At 41.1% G+C, this 15,179-nt stretch overlaps 2 protein-coding genes across 2 annotated transcripts in view; one reads left to right on the top strand and one right to left on the bottom strand.

The window, feature by feature from the left end:
* LOC115003692 (poly(A) polymerase type 3-like) overlaps nt 1-15,179 on the bottom strand; it is a 981,812-nt gene that overhangs the window by 175,240 nt on the left and 791,393 nt on the right. The gene's annotated exons all lie outside the window — the stretch shown is intronic.
* On the top strand, nt 1,300-10,811 carry LOC115003691 (general transcription factor IIA, 1). Its single transcript, XM_029425595.1, is given in 11 exon segments — nt 1,300-1,533; nt 3,232-3,333; nt 4,297-4,483; nt 5,106-5,170; nt 6,108-6,183; nt 6,506-6,630; nt 7,143-7,247; nt 7,543-7,629; nt 7,631-7,819; nt 7,967-8,056; nt 8,711-10,811. Coding segments are annotated over 11 exon segments (1,164 nt in total). The 5' UTR covers nt 1,300-1,503; the 3' UTR covers nt 8,819-10,811.

Genomic DNA, 15,179 nt, shown 5'->3' with positions numbered 1-15,179 from the left:
TGGGAAATGCTCCCCGGCTAGTCAGGACAAGTGTGTTTCTGATTAAACAGATAGAACCTGTGAAGGTGGCTCATCCAGAAATGCACTTACATCCCACTTTATTGAATTAAAATAGTTGTATGCTATACAAAGTGAATGGGTTGTGTGTGTGAGTGTTTGCGTGTGTGTTTGTGTGTGTGTCATGGAATCAGAAAAACCTGAGCTTGTTTTTTGGGGTTTTGCTACATGGTGTGATCACACTCTTGTGGCAGCAAGATGTTACTACATAAAAGTGCTCTGAAACAAACTAAATATATTAAGGAAGGGCCTAACTATTCCCACATACGCACTGTAACATTACACAAATGTAGTTTCGATAATAATAAATAACCTAATGGCATGAATAAAACTATAAAAATGCTAGGTATTTTATAAACTAATTAGAGTAGAAGAAACCTCAGGGAGAGCAACTGAGGAGGGATCCCTCTCCCAGAACGGACATATGTGCAAAAGATGTTCTGTAAAAAGTTTAAAAGTAAATGTTGTAAAGTAAAAAGTATACAATATTCCAATGTAGTAAAGTGGAAGTAAAAGTAGGCCTACAAGTACCTTTACAGAAGTGTTCAAGTTTGACCATTGACATTAAGTATAGGCATAAACAAAAAGGTTAAACATTTTAAATATGTATACATATTTAACATCTCAAATGTTTTCAGAGAAAATTGGTAAGAAATATTGATTATTGTGTGTTATAAAGCAATTTTGGGGTAAAATAACTGAAGCACTAAAAAAAAGAAAGAAAAAAGGCAATTGTGAAAAGGATGGGAAAAGAGTTTGAATTAGGCCGGCTCCACATGTAAACTAAAAATGTGGACATGACATGTTGTCACTCAGTTTTAATCAATTGACTTCTATCTCTAAGCACTACACAATAAAGCTTAAACTGAAATCCAGGTCTTCCCTTGTGGTTTATATTTGTTAATTGGGCTACACAATCAATAATTTCCAACTCCATATCAGTATTATATTTGATCTACAATAATCCACCAGTGTGTGGACAGTAGTCAATGGCTCCTGTAGCATTGGGATTAATTCCCTATTTGCGTCATAACATTTACATTTGACCTAATTCAGTAAATAAGATCACTGCGCATTATTAAGCTAATGCGATCTGTGCCCATTTATTTACCGTTTACCACATATAAACTACATTTCCCAGCAGCAGGCGTAATGTTCGGTCATCATATTCCGCACGAAGTCTCGCGCGATGTGCAGTTTGACCCTGCCCTATGTCTCGCGCACTCGCAGCTTCATGCTCAGTATATAAAGCAGGACAACGACGGAAGGAGGACGGCTGGGGAGTCGCAGCCCGGGATTGTAAATAAGACCGTTAAAACTGTGTTTTATTTACAAAAGTAATGCCGGCTGTTTTAAGATATCGTTCCCAGTTGTTTTAATTCGTTTTTCGTAATTTTTGGCTCTATTTCTCGCATATTTCCGTGTGGTTTTTACACTACGCGTATAATGGCGAGCTCGGCTAACTCGAACCCAGTGGTAAGGATCAATCTCTAAGGATTGTCAGCGGGGAAGAATGTGGGTAAAGATGATGGAAAGCTGTCGAGGAGCTGATTTATAGTTATTTCAGAAAAATGAATCTGCCTTAACATACACTTCACTTTTATATCAAATAAAATTAAGACTTAAATTCAGTCATTCGGCCATTTTAATCATTTTTCGAAACTAGACTTCTCTCAGATAAAGCCATCTGGTAGGAGCAATGGCTAACGTAAGAGGAGCTGAACATAAAGTAAGTGAAAATGGTGTAGCACTTTAGGGTTGGTGATGAAAGTTGCAAATGATGGGCTTTTTTGTCAGTTTTGAAGCCTTCATGAGTTGGCCGTTAGTTGGTTCATGATATTATCCTAGAGGCTTCTGAAACTATATGTATAGCTACATTAATTAAAGAGTATATGGGTAATCGGGATTTGATGTTTGTGCTGTTGCTTTAGTCAAGTTGCTTGTGTAGATAGTGTTTTATAAAAGGAAAAATGTTAAATATAAGCTAAATTGTTTTTTATTTTTGCATAATTTATAAGATGCAGATGTTCGCAAAGCACCTCGCCACCATCCACTGCGAATTAATTGAGCTTTTGGAAAAAATAATATTCTCCTTAACCGAAAACCGTCAATGCTCAGTCATCATTGTCCACCATTCCACGAGCAGCAGGCAGGATAGCGTCCCAAACCACCTTTTACCCATCTCATAACAATGGTGTCCTGCTCCCCACCGACAAGGCCATACTACTTAGTCAAAGCTGAGCACTCATAAGATATTACACCGAAAATATCCTTTACATCCCGCCATATAATGCTCGGTGTGTCGGGCTGTCGAGCGCGCAGTTTGCCGCTCCGTAAAATGGCTTCCACGTCTCCGCTCGCTCCGGTTCTGGACCTCCTCCTTTCTGCTGCCTGGTTTTATACAGCCATATTGGCTCTCTAATATAGACTGCCCGGGATGGGAAGGTGCTACTCGACGCTACGTCACCGGCTCTACATATAAACACCAGACTGTGCTTTAAATAGTGAGGAGCAGACAGGCCGAGGGGGAGGGAAGCAGAGACCGAGGTCCGTGCTGCGGACATCAGGGACAGTGCAGTGAGCGCGGTGGCCTGTGTGTCTGTCGCTTTTAGGTGGCCATTGTTCCGCTTTCTTCCGGGGCTGAAATGCTGCCGTTGTAGACCTTTTATACGGTATACGTTAGATGTTCGTGTGCGCCGTGTAATCCACGGTATGCATAGGGACGTACTGTGTGTTGTAGTTCGTGACCGCGCGACATAAAGACCTAGTTTATATGGATTAGCATGACACACGGCATAGTGACGTGTATACATTGTAGCTAAATCTCGTGGATTAGTTCGCCAGTTTTAGAGTTGAGCTACAGATTTACAACAAATATTACCGTATTATACTAATTTCTGCATATTTGACAAGGCAACTTTTAATTTATATCACATGGTCTGTTGGACATGTAATGTTTAGCTGCTGTTAACGGCAGCTGTCGAGCACAATTAGTAACTGATGTCTTCCTATTAAACATATTTCTGTAAACCACATGCCATATGGTCTATAAAAGTAAGCCCCAAGTGGTAAACATGTATTATAACAGATATATGTTGTTGTTTTTTGTGGGGTTTTCTTCAACCAACCAATAAAATGTGCTCTTTCCCTTTTTTTGTGCTTGCTTCCTCATAGCCTAAACTATATAAGTCTGTGATTGAGGATGTGATCAACGAGGTGAGAGAGCTGTTCCTGGACGAGGGAGTGGATGAGCAAGTGCTTCTGGAGCTGAAAACGGTAACTGTCCCCCACAGCAGCATTGCTCCTGTGTACAGCCACTATAGGGGAAATATCACTAGTGCAGGAGTGTGGGGAGGGGTGCTTCATCCTCTGGAGCAGGGGTGTCAAACTCATTATCGTCCAGGGGCCACATACAGCCCAATTTGATCTCAAGTGGGCCCTGACCAGTAACAGCGTAGCATAATAACCTATAAATAACGTCAACTCCAAATGTTTCCTTTTGTTTTAGTGCAAAAAAGTACAAGTACATTCTAAAAGTGTTCACATTTAATAAACTTATCTTTTTACAGAACATTATGAACAACCTGACATTTCTTAAGCAAAATAAGTACAATTTCAACAATATTATGCCTCCATTATAATAATCATATAATTTACACGTGCATTACAACTTCCAGACCACAGTGTGTCTACAAAGGCACAAACATTTAGTCACAGATATCTGGAACTGAACAATATAGTATTTTACTTTATGATCCAAACAACTCATTTTTGCACTTTCGAAAGTCGTCCTGATCCTCACTCCCACATTTTTTAAAGAATTTAAACCCTTTAACTGCCTGTTTTTATGGTGGGAATAAAAGTGATTCTTTTATAGGCCAAGAAAGTGGCTCAATCTAGAAAATAGTAAAAACTAAAATGTTGAAGCCTTATATAATAAACTACATAATTTAACAGTAATGATCAGTAGGATCAAAAATTGCAGTTTTAATGGCTTTCCATGGGAACATTTTTGTGCTTATGGGCTGCACATTTTATTCCAGGCTTGAGGTTGAACTTAAAAATAAACCTCACACCCTTGCTAAAGTTTATACCATACGCATTAACACAACCACAGTTATTAAAAACAAATGAAAAGGCCCAGAGGTCCATAGTGAGGCACAAGGGTTAAAAGAGTGGTTCACCACAAAATGTTGTGAGAACTCTGACACGGCCTCTTTCTTCTGCCTGATGCTTCAGCTATGGGAAAACAAACTGTTGCAGTCCAAGGCAGTGGAGGGCTTCCACACCGAGGAGCAGGCCGCCCTGCAGGCCGTGCAGCAGCAGCAGCAGGTGCAGCAGCAGATTCAGCAGGTCCAACAAGTCCAGCAGGTGACGCAGCCCACCCAGGCCCAGCAAGTCATCCTGCCCCCTCAGCAGCAGCAAGGTTTGCCATCACTGTCACCAACACTGCGCTGGTCAAGAACATGCTACATGCAACAGTCGAGCTATCTAACATCTGTGAAAGCCTTTTCTACACACATTGTCTATCGGGACAAGTCGTTTACAGAAAATAAGGGTTGCTGATGAAAATCCCTCAGTAAAAATGATTAATCACAACAACCAGATTATTTAAACTTTAGACGTTAAAAGCCAGGAGTAGATTAAACCATGTCAGTGTTCACAGATCTTATTTTCACATCTACCCCGTGAGTTATGTAAACAACTAACGCACCCCCCTGCCATCGAGTGGCTCTGTTTAGCAGTTTGTTCCTAATTGACTGGTGAAATAATTTATTTTGAATTAAAATTTGACCGTTAAAACCGTCTGAATCGAGATCCTCCACATATGTGTCATATGTAAGTTAACACGGGGTCAACGGTACAATGTAAGTGACAGTTATCAGGGCATGAAACCAATGTTCTGTTCTTTACAAAACAAGACTCCCATGTCCCACAATGGCATCGCCGTCAGTGCTGGAACAAAGTGTTTTCAAATGTTGTGACACGAGACAAACAGCAGTTGTGGTGCATGTTGCGGTCTGACTTGAACGTGTCTCTGTCCACAGCTCCCCAGCAGCAAGTCATTGTTCAGGATTCCAAGATTCTGCAGCACATGAGTGCGACAGGGATGGTAAGTAGATAATGTACACATAAGAACATTGAACGGGGGTTTTTGTGGTCGTTAGAATAAAACGGGAGATGCAACGATCGCTGATCTCCACCGTATACAGATGAGCAGTGACTCACTGAAGCGCTCTGTTATTGTCATTTCTTTTTATTGCGTAAAAGGAAATATTTTTCCAGCACACATGTTTCTTAGCCAGCCACAAAGTAGAGCATCTTGATTTGTCTCTGCGGGCCGTTTCCTCAGAGCAGGCCGACTGTAGCAACAGACAGATGGAGCGGCAGAGGAAGGACCTTCAGAGAGTTGTCAAGTAGTCTGGATTACAGTGGAGATAAAGCCTCCTCTTACATGCTCCTGTTGTTTCACACACGCTTTTCCCTTCATTAGTTTTAATTTTGCACAATGGAGCGCCAACACGTTCTTCTCTCTCTCAACAACACTTCTATTGCGCTGGCCATCTGTTGATGTCGAGGCTTGCATCTGTGCTGTATTAGTAATCCGTTAAACACTTTGTTTAAGCTTCACATGCGCATTTTCTAACCTTTCACCAATAAACCTGGCAGGCGAAATGAATGAATGTGAATATGTAAAGGCTGCTTTTATCACAACGGCCATGGGGATATAAATATTAGCACTTTAATTGTAAAGTTGTGCTGTAATTTCATAAATATTAAAATCCCTCCAGGGTAATGTACCTGGCACTAAATTCATAAATACCTTTGTACCTGGTATGTATTTAAAAAACAACCTATAAAGTATTTACACCCTGACAACCTTTTGAAACTTAAAACAGTCTTGTTTTCCACATTCTTGAACTCTAAAACTCTGCTTCAGGGTGTGTTCACACCAAACTTTTGCCTCTCAACTTACTGCTTGTGCATGCGAGTGTGTACCCGACTGTCTTGTTTCAGTCACTCATCTGTGTTCTCCTTCTCTCCTCTAGAGTGCAGCAGCTACCGCAGCCACCCTGGCTCTGCCCACAGGGGTCACCCCGTACCAACAGCTCATCACCAGCCAAGGTGAAACACTCACGAGTGTATCTGCAGCACATTGTGTCGACATACTAAGATACTGAAATTGCCAAATGAAAGGGCCGGTTCTGATTGTTTGAAGTGGGTTTGTATAAGGTATCTGTGGTCAGTGTGTTACCTACAGTAGGTGGTAGTCGGAGAAACAAAGTCACACAATAACACAAAATAACTAACCGATCATTATCATTATGGTCACGCACCTCGTACAACCGCACTTCAGAACATCCAAAGCGATCCCTTTTAATGTAATTCACAGATGCGTGCTCTCTCACAGCGCTCACGCCGCCTTTTTTGTTTTGCGGTCTCTCAGGTCAGATCCTGCAGGTGGTCCGTGCTCCCAATGGGGCTCAGTACATCATCCAGCAGCCCCAGCAGCAGATCCTCCTGCAGCAGCAGATGCAGCCTGGCGGCGTGCAGTCACCGGTCATACAGCAGGTATGCCCCATTAGACAGGTAGGAACACCTAACTTTGGTAAACAAGACCGTTGAAAATGAAGAACAAAATGGCTGGAAGTGCAACATGGCTGCATGCATCGTGTTTATCTGTGTTCTTCAGAATGAGCATACTGTTTGGCTTCATAGCTACGGGTCTACTGGGGTCGTAGCAGTGGAATAACCAACTCCAAATGATATTAAACACTTTAAATATGGGAAAAGAAATGTCATGAAAAACATAATTCAGTCAATTCTGGAGATACTCAAACATCACCTTTTCCCCCCCTAAGAAATATGATCCGTGAGCTATAGATCAGTGACTGCTGCTGCAATAACAACGTGCAGTTAACCCGCATCACCACATGACTTCAACTTCCCCTGCTTTTCAACAAAACTCATTTTCTGGCATTATTGGCTGTAATTCCTGCAGATGTCTCCAAACACAATGCTGTGATATTTATCCTGGAGTTGTTGCAGAAAATGTGAGTTGTTCCTGTTTACTGTGTGTCCAGGTCCTGGCTCCTCTGCAGGGAGGCATCCCCCAGCAAACAGGAGTCATCATCCAGCCGCAGCAGATCGTCTTAGCTTCAGGAAACAAAGTCCAAGGCAACCAACAGGTCAGCACTTCTTCACTTCCTTCATTACACGTTTAATTTCTCTTTGCTGGACATTTGCTTTGCGCTTAGGAGTTATCTCCTGCTTCTTTGGTTTCAGTCTATTTAAGACTGAAGTACGTTAGGCGGGTTCAAGTTATCCTCGGCAAGTACAATGCTAGACAGGAAGCCCGATCTACAATAGTTGTTTCAGTGTCTATGAATTCCCTGCATATTTCTGCTGGTCTTTGAACTGTAACTAGCTAATGAGACTAACGACATCGCTGTTTTCTCTGTGCTTGGGTCCTTTTTCCCGTAGGTGATGCAGGCAGCAGCGATGGCGCAGCAGCCCGGTCAGGCGGCAGCAGCTCAGGTCCAGCAGCTGCAGCAGGCCCAGGGTGCAGCTTGCACCACAGGTCGCAGTACAGCCGCAGGCCCAGCAGCAAGCTCAGCCCCAGCAGCCTCCCATGATGCTGCAGGTGGACGGCACCGGAGACACCTCCTCAGAAGAGGACGAGGATGAGGAGGAGGAGTATGATGAAGATGAGGAGGAGGAGAAGGACAAGGAAGCGGGAGAGGACGGGCAGGTGGAAGAGGTGTGTAATGGAGGAAGTGAAACGGAACAAATGTTGTCGTGCAGTGATGGATGTTGTCAGGCTACAATAATAAATACATTTTTAAAGGCTTATGCACCATAACTAGACTTAATATGGTCCGACGTGTTGCTTCTGTTTCCTCGCCAGGAGCCACTGAACAGTGGTGATGATGTGAGTGATGAGGAGGACCAGGAGCTGTTTGATACAGAGAATGTAGTGGTGTGTCAGTATGACAAGGTAAGATCTGCTCTGGTGTGGGAGAATATGGAACAGTCCACCTGCATGTGTCAATACTCAAGTGCTGCACGTAGAATGAACACTGACACTTCCGTAAATAAATGATTTAGTTGAGTTCATCCTCTCTATCCCTGTATAAAGTCTGTTTCAGGATCTACACATGGAGGCTCATGTTTACACATACAAGCACTTAGAAGTCACCGATTTAAAGCAAAACAGAGACGATACATATACGTGGCACAGCAGAACAGTATAACGTATACTTTCAGTCTAATGAATCAAATGCCAGCCAGTTATATTGTTGCCTACATCATACAGTTCTACAGCAAAAGTGCTAAATGAAATAGTTCTTCACTGCAGATTCCTTTTGTGAATTGTTTAGCATGTGAGAGCCTCTGTTTGATATCAGCACTGTATTTGCTACATGAACGTTTGATCGCCGGTATCCTTCAGGTCTGAGCGTGTTAGAAACTATTACATTCTAAATGTAGTGCTTGTAAAGAAGTATTGGTCAACGCTGGTTAATAATATACAGTAGGACTGTGTCCGGCTGAGTCTTTGGTGTGCATGGGCTGAAGACATTAGAGACTGTGTCCACTGTAAGATGAAACCTTTGCCGCCTACAACATTAACTTCCTTCTCTTCACTCTCTAGATTCACAGAAGTAAGAACAAATGGAAATTCCACTTGAAGGATGGGATCATGAATCTGAATGGGAGAGACTATGTCTTCTCCAAAGCCATTGGGGATGCCGAATGGTGAAGTAGAAGAAGGGGGGGAAAAAAACAGACAAAGCAACAGGAGCAGGAACTCTGTAACTCCTTCTATCCAGTTAACAGATACTTCAATATCCTTCCATATCCTGTGACGGGATTCGTTTCAGGAAACTTCTGAGTCTTTGAGAACTCTGACAAACCCAAAGGACTGTGAGGTACCGTAAAAACCTGGGTGTCTTGAAAAACACTCGACTAGCCTTGCGGGATGAGAAACCTGCAGGGGAAGGTTAAGCCTGCGAACAGAACGTTCTTTATCTTTTTTTTGCTTCTTTCAGGCGTCTCTACGTTTTTTTTTTTCTCCCTGAGAGAATACACATACTTTGGAAAGGAGCATTTCACATCGTACAGGTGTAGTGGACCAGAGTGACCTGCCCCGCCACAGGAGGGTCAGAGGTCATTAATTATAACCCCGTAGATGAGAAACACCTTCATGATGCACTGTAGTCGGTTGACTGGATTGACTCGTGTCTACAATTAAGTCCAAACTTGGTGCCACCAGTTCAAGATGGTTGCCTTTAGAACGGCCAATAATCAACTTTTGGCTACTAAATTCTGTTCTTGGATCGTAATTCTGTCTCAATTCGTGTTTATGGAAATTGTGCTCCAGTAGTTAACCTGTTATTGTTTTAAACAGTTTTTTGTTTTTTTTAAATGTGTTTGCTGAAAGGGTTAAGACAAAGAAGGAAACATTACATTAATTCGAAAATAGTTGATGATTATTTTTTAACTAATCAGTGCTCAATCCAAAAATAATCGGCTTCTTTGGAGCTTCATTCCATCTTTATCCAAAAACTTCACACAAAAAAAGGAAGAATAGATCCAACACTGAATTCAGTTAAGAATTGTACAAAAAATGTCTGAAAGTTTATCCTGTTAGTGCAGCTTCTTCGCTCTTATTTTAGTTCCCTGCAGCCATCTGAAAATTTGCACTGTTTATCAATGTGTTGTCAAATCAGTCAGTCAACTATGTGTGTGTGTGTCTGTGTGTGTCTGTGTGTGTGTGTGTGTGTGTCTGGAAATGTATTTTGTTTTTCTCGCACACCCATAATCTCAAAATGTCTCAGTTTAAACATTAAAATAGGGTATTTAATTGTTTTCCTTTTTTTTTTGGAGGACAATTATTCAATTTTTATTTATTCCTGAAAGTTCATGAAATGTTCTATTTTTTTGAAAGGTTGGAAAGCCGCACCAAACTGTGCTCTTATAATCTAAAAAGTGTTCCTTTTTGTTCTGTTGGTTGGACAAAGCTACATAACGCTGCGTTCCAAATCATTTCGTCCATGTGTTCTCTTGTGCTTTCATTTTATTCACGACTTTTAAACGAGAATATTTTCTATCTAAGTGAGTTTAACTCGGGGGGCCCGTGTGTTTCTCTGCAGTTTGTTTTTAGTGCCCCTGTTGCAGCAAATTGAAATAAAGTATGTGATTTTTGACTGTTGTGTCGAGTTGGTTGATGGTTGGCTCTAATAGAGAGTGTTTTTAAAGAAACCCAATTAATACCAAGGAGTCACTGATAAGGTAACCAGTGTAGAATCAAGAAGTGAAGTTTTCCTACATTGTCCCATACATGATCTAATGGGAATAAAATCTATTTTCTATTTCATGGTTTTTTTCCCCCCCTAAAAATATCAATTTTGCTTTATGTACACAAAAATCAAAGTGGCCATAAAAGAAGCTGTCATTTTTAAATAGACAGTTAATGGCCCATCACCATCATCGTATCACAAATATAAATGTGCCAACAGAAAGGTTTCCAACACATTGCAAGTAGAACACTGAGGCTGGGCTTTCAGGACATTCAGTAGCGCCGTGGTTTTTAGTCACTATCAAAAAGACTAATCTGCTCATAGTTGCTTAATTATTTAATGTTCTATCGTTGGATGTTGCGTGTGCCTTTTTGAATTTTATGTCAGTTTTCCGATGCTAACAAATGATAGATGAGCTTATGAAAAGGATGTCCATTAAAAATGTATTCTCTGCTTTCTGATTGTTTTGTCGTGCGTGTTCGAACTGCTGTTCAGATGATTTAAGGAAATGTATTCATATTCTTTTTTTTAAATAATTAAATCAAGTTTGGAACAAAACTCAAAAGGTTGTGCTTTGAATGCAATAAATTGTCTTTTGCAACAACAAAAAAAGATGTCAAACATTTTAGCCCTCATTTCAAACGGGTGAATAAATCAGTGTCACTGTTGACTTTTTATTCAAGTCGAATTATCTGCAAGCACAATGAACTGTCGATGCTAAAGTCTGAAGCTTGCAATTTTGTGCAGCTGGATGTTTCAAACATGTATTTGTTTATAACCAGTTAAGTTACTTTTAGCTTCAACTATTTATCTTTTACATTTAGCTAACTATTGTAGAAATGTATCTAATACTTTTAGCTTTTGTAACAATTTATCCATTACAATTAGCAACAAGTCACCTATTACCCAAATCTAACTATTGTAACCATTTCCATTACTTTTATCTGACTATTGAAAGGACTTATCCATTAGGTTACTTTTAGTTAACTATTGTAACAATGTATTCATTACGTTCAGCTATTGTAACAATTTTTCCATTAGTTTTGTGGCGGTAATTAAAAAATGAATCTCCTTCCGGTAAGAAATGAACAAATGTAGAAGTGAGAGCTTTGGTGTTATTAATGAAGAGTCAGAAGTGAATCAATCGCTTTCAGCTGAAAGGAAAGATAACCTGCAGCTGGTGCTACAAGTATCGGATCCTGAGTATACATAAACACAAGTCGTTCATACTGTAGAATAGCTTCGGCAGGATCAGGTAATGCACATTTCTGTCTACCAAATGGGAACAAAAGGCACAGAGACATCACGCATGTTAATTACAACTGTTAACATCCGTCTGCTAATTGCCTGACAATATGGTCAAAGTGGCGCCCTACTGTCAGTCAAATGTTAGCAATGACATCAGACGTGTGTATGACAACTGTGAGAAACACGGGGTTAGTGACCGTAACGCTATTCTAACAATCTATCCATTACTTTAAGCAATTGCAACCACTTTGCTTTTAGCTTACTACTTCAATTGTTTATCCATTAACTAGCTATCTACACTTTTCTGCTCGCTTGCTACAATACACACTCAAATACAACACCTTTTTCAAGTGTTATAGCTGACTCAATATGTTTATATTTTTGCTTGAATTGAATATTAATTTCCTATTTTTGTTAAATTAGTGGAGTTACTCTAATCTTTCCACCAAACCTGGCGACTGTAGAAGTAACCCCTTGGGTAGGCGTACATAGACCCTGGTTGGAAATCCCTACATCTGTTGCTACGAGTCCCAAAATCTGCCTCAGCCTGTCTTAAATTCTACTTTTCTAGCTGTAATCCAGTGTCTGGATGGCTGTCAAGGTATGCTCAGCATGGGCGTTCTCCCTGCCTTTCCTCTAACTCCTAACCAAACTGATACAATCCCCGTGTATTTCCTGGTGGGTAATTATGAGATAAAGGTGTGGTGCTGTCTGGGATTAAAGCAGAATCAGAAACTACATGGAGATTTTTGCCCTTGATTGTAAATGGATTTGAGGCAAGCCGTACCTTCTACATTATATCAAACTTCACAAAGTCTTATTCAGTCCTGAACAAAACTTGTGGAGAAAAAGAATGTATCCCTGGCTGTGTCTGACGAAGTGGGCCCTCTTGCTTCTCCTGGCCACTCAGACGTAAGAGACTCCGCTGCTGGCGAATGAGGCTTATAATGAGGCCCTGGAGATGTCTAGTTTTGACTCTATAGATTTCTCTGCACACCGTCTAACTGACAGTGACTGCCAATCAGAAGCATGGCAAAATAGAGTTTGTCGGCTTCAGTGGAATGTAGTAGCCAGGCCTGTTGGCTGTGGCATGTTGAGTTTACTGTAGTCTGTGAAGCTTTTTGGGACAAAGAGCCTTTATCCATTTCTAATGGAGATTCCTCCTTTCCTGGTTTTTCAGTTTCAGGGTCTTGGTATTGTGCATGCTGGCTCACTGTCACACTGTCATGACTAACGGGACACAAAGAGAACAGAGCCATCGTCAATGTTATTAGTAACACCTGTGCTTTCCTACCATGAGGAGACAAAAGGACTATTGTGAAAAAGACATATTGGCTGCTGATCATCAAAAAGAATTTAAGATGTCGATGTGCTCATAGTTTTATGACGTAAATTGAAGTCTTTGGGCTTAGGGAGGATATCAATTAGTTTCATGTGAAGTTGTGTTCTCATTAAAGTCAAGTCTTTTGTGATTTTGTCAATCAAGTCCTGTTGGATGGTGAAACAGCATCTGGATCCTCCTCCCCCAACACCTTTCCAACATCAGACAAGCATCTTTTTTTTATGTCCAAACAAGTGCAACACTATGAATGCCTTAGAGCAGGGGTCTTCAACGTTGTTCGGGCCAAGGACCCCCAAACTGGTGTAGCGTGGTGCAGGGACCCCCTACTGTATATATTGTATAGAAGAGGCTTGAAGAGGTCCGTGCGACGGTGGAGTAAATATGAAAGTGTACGCACATCTTGACCGGCTTATGAGTGTGGTTGTTCAGAACATCCATTAACACTTTTGGCTTTTGCCATGATCAGATGCGTCATCATACCAATTAGTTTGTTCTGAGTAAACCCCAGCCTTCATATTCAAAGAGTCATATGATTTGACTCCAAACCTCTGCTGAAAAAAAGCTGATGTGTGGAGAGCTGGATGGGACTAATCATCTTTGGCAAAAGTACAAATACTGTGTTGCAAAGAATGCACATCTGCATACTTCGTGCACCTCCGTTTCTTAAGGCCCCAGCATCTTTACGTACCTATTAGTACAGCAAAAAAATATTTGTAGCAGGAAGAGTCCTTTGCGAGGATCAGTCATTAAGTAATTAGCCCCACAAATTGCAACATTACTCATTTAAATGCTTTATTTTTGATGAAGGCCTTTAACCAGGTGTTCCTCCTGAGCACATTGAATCAACAATATTTGTTTTAGTCATTTGGGTCGCATGCCATGCACTCCAGTTTGTATTGAGCCAGACATCCGCACAAAGAATCTTATTGTCCTGCATGGATGTAGATCTATGTCATGGTGAAATGTTTGGTGACAGTAGAACATCTAAAACTCTTGTCCTAAATGTTATAGTTGATGAGTAGAACCACTTTCAGAACAAATGGACAAATGTTTTCTCTGACTTCAACTCTGTGGTTCGCTCTAGTAGTGATTCAAGAGTTTTCTGTGAGAGAGAGAAACTTGACTTTTCAAGAGGACTGTCCATGCCTACTGGCCCATGGAGTAACGTAAGGAATGGCGTCATAAATGCAGGGATTTAATGTTCCCAGTAATAAGAGCTGGATGGATACTCGAAGACTCCGACCTCCGAGCGACCAAGGCTTTTCTAAATCTCCTAATAGAAACCTCAGTGCCTCTGTTCAGTCCTTCTCATGATTCTTTTCCCACCGCATTTGATTATAGCAACATAATCTGGTGTTAGCGAGGTGCATCGCCGGGTCCTGTCCTGCTTATTTGAGAAACGGCTCGGCGATGCGTTTATTTGAAATACCGGGAGAGGAATAATCAGGCAGGCCTGAGAACCAGCTACGTGAAGAATGTCAAAATAAATACAGTCCAAGTCTCGATCGGATTGTTCGGCTCTTTCTGTCTGTATTTTCTTTGATATTTTGTATGATAATCCTGATGGCTTTGAGAAAACACTTCATGAATACTAAGGGGAGTTGAAGTTTCAGCGGGCAGGTATGTCACCACCCCCAGTCTCTTCATGTTCACCCACACAACTGTGCAGTGATTTTGATTTTGATCAAACTTGACAAGTATGAAACAAGTATGAAATGTGGGTTAACATTAACTGGCAGTGGAAGGGAGGAGGCCCCTCACAAATGCAGCCAGGCACATCAGGCTCCAGCTCTGTGTGCTTAGCATTTGAAGGGTCCACACTAGATTGTTGTTAATGGGTGATTGGAGGAGATGGACACAAAGCTGTGGAAAACATTCGGCTGAAAATGATGTCCTGTTAGTCTGTTAGGAATTCGCAACTTTAAAACTATAAATCCTTCCAGTTTTGAAGTATCATCTCACTGATGCTTTGAGAATGCAGAAGAGTGGTATAGAGTTGGGAATGTTGTACTATATTTTCCATACTGAAACAAACTGTCCAGCAGCCTGGTCAAATATCTTCACAACGACTTTGCAAGCAAAATTAAAAAAGGTCTGAAATGATCCTCTTTCCTGGAAAGTCCCCCCTGTTCGTCTGTATATTTCCTTGAAAAAAATGTCACCCAGCAGATGAAATGCTAACCAGATGTTAAGCTGCCATTGGCAGAGGGTGTCCTTTAACTCATAATGGC

The sequence above is a fragment of the Cottoperca gobio genome, chromosome 24 (genome assembly GCF_900634415.1).
Source record: "Cottoperca gobio chromosome 24, fCotGob3.1, whole genome shotgun sequence".
Taxonomy (NCBI): Eukaryota; Metazoa; Chordata; class Actinopteri; order Perciformes; family Bovichtidae; genus Cottoperca; species Cottoperca gobio.
This window is presented reverse-complemented; position numbering and strand designations above follow the sequence as displayed.